Raw genomic sequence first — 1303 nt, 5'->3', positions numbered from 1 at the left:
TATTTATCGATCGAGGATTTAGTGGTTGGAAAAAGCAGTCTGTATGTTTGAAGATTCATAACGAAAGTGATAGACACAAGTCCAGCATTGAAAAATGGACGCTATATTTAAGTACAAAACAAAATGATAACTGTATTGCAAATTTACTAACTCACTCAAGACTAGAAGATATTAAAGAAAATCGTAATCATGTTTTTTTTTATTAAAAGCTACCCTGTATCTTGCAAAACAAGGACTTTCATTTCGTGGCCATAATGAAAAAAGGGAGTCTTTAAATAGAGGTAATTTCATTGAACTATTAGAGACATTTGGAGACAAGAACACAAAATTAAAAATGAAATCAAGGTACGGTCATTATACATCCCACGAGTACCAAAATGATTTGATAGGTGTTATTGCTTCATCTACAAAAAATATAATTTTAAATAACATGTCTGAGTTTACTGCATACAGTATTTTAGTTGATGAAACAAAAGATGCGAGTAAAAAAGAGCAACTGAGTTTTTTAATCAGATTTATTGATAAAAACTATAATATTCAAGAAAAAGCTCTTGGCTGTTATCATATGAAAAGGTGTGATGCAGACTCTCTAAGTAAAGCTATTTTAACTATTGTTGCGGAAAATAAGTTGGACATTAGTAGATGTGTAGCCCAGTGCTACGATGGTGCATCAGTGATGAGTGGATCGTTTACAGGTGTACAAAAGAGAATAGCAGACATTGTTCCACACGCTATATATATACATTGTTATGCACATCGTCTTAACTTATGTTTATTAAATTCAATTCAAGACATAAGGTCCGTGGTAAACATGTTTGATACTGTTCAAGGTATTTATACATATTTAATGAATAGCCAAACCAGGTATGAATTATTCACTAAAATCCAAAATGATAAAAAAATCAAGGTATTACATTTGGAAAGATTAGTAGAAACCAGATGGTCGTATTGGTATAGCTCACTACAAAAAATAAAACAGAGATACTCAGAAATTAAAGAAGTTTTGACTATTTTAACTCTACAAGGAGATCAAACAGCTAGAGCATGTGGATTACTCGAGGAAATTTCTACTTTTCAATTTATTATGATATTGAGTATTATGAAAAAAATTCTCAAGTGTGTTCACTGCTTGTCATGTGAATTACAATCTACTTCAATTTTTTTACCTGATGCTATGCATTTGGTCAAATCAACTAAAAAAGATCTACAAAGTTTCCGTAACGAAGAGACATTCTTTCAAATTCATAATAAGTCAAAATTATTTGCTAAGAAAAATGGATTAGCTGATGACGAAGTAAGAAAA

The 1303-nt window shown here is 30.7% G+C and overlaps 1 protein-coding gene across 1 annotated transcript; it reads left to right on the top strand.

The window, feature by feature from the left end:
* Positions 1 to 209: 209 nt before the first annotated feature.
* Positions 210 to 1294, top strand: LOC103311753 (zinc finger MYM-type protein 1-like; the record flags this gene model as incomplete). Its single annotated transcript, XM_008191457.1, has 1 exon — positions 210 to 1294. A coding segment is annotated over one exon (1085 nt), but the record flags the coding sequence as incomplete, so codon positions are not given.
* Positions 1295 to 1303: the final 9 nt, after the last annotated feature.

This window comes from Acyrthosiphon pisum, unplaced genomic scaffold, assembly GCF_005508785.2.
Source record: "Acyrthosiphon pisum isolate AL4f unplaced genomic scaffold, pea_aphid_22Mar2018_4r6ur Scaffold_17617;HRSCAF=18287, whole genome shotgun sequence".
NCBI lineage: Eukaryota > Metazoa > Arthropoda > Insecta > Hemiptera > Aphididae > Acyrthosiphon > Acyrthosiphon pisum.
This window is presented reverse-complemented; position numbering and strand designations above follow the sequence as displayed.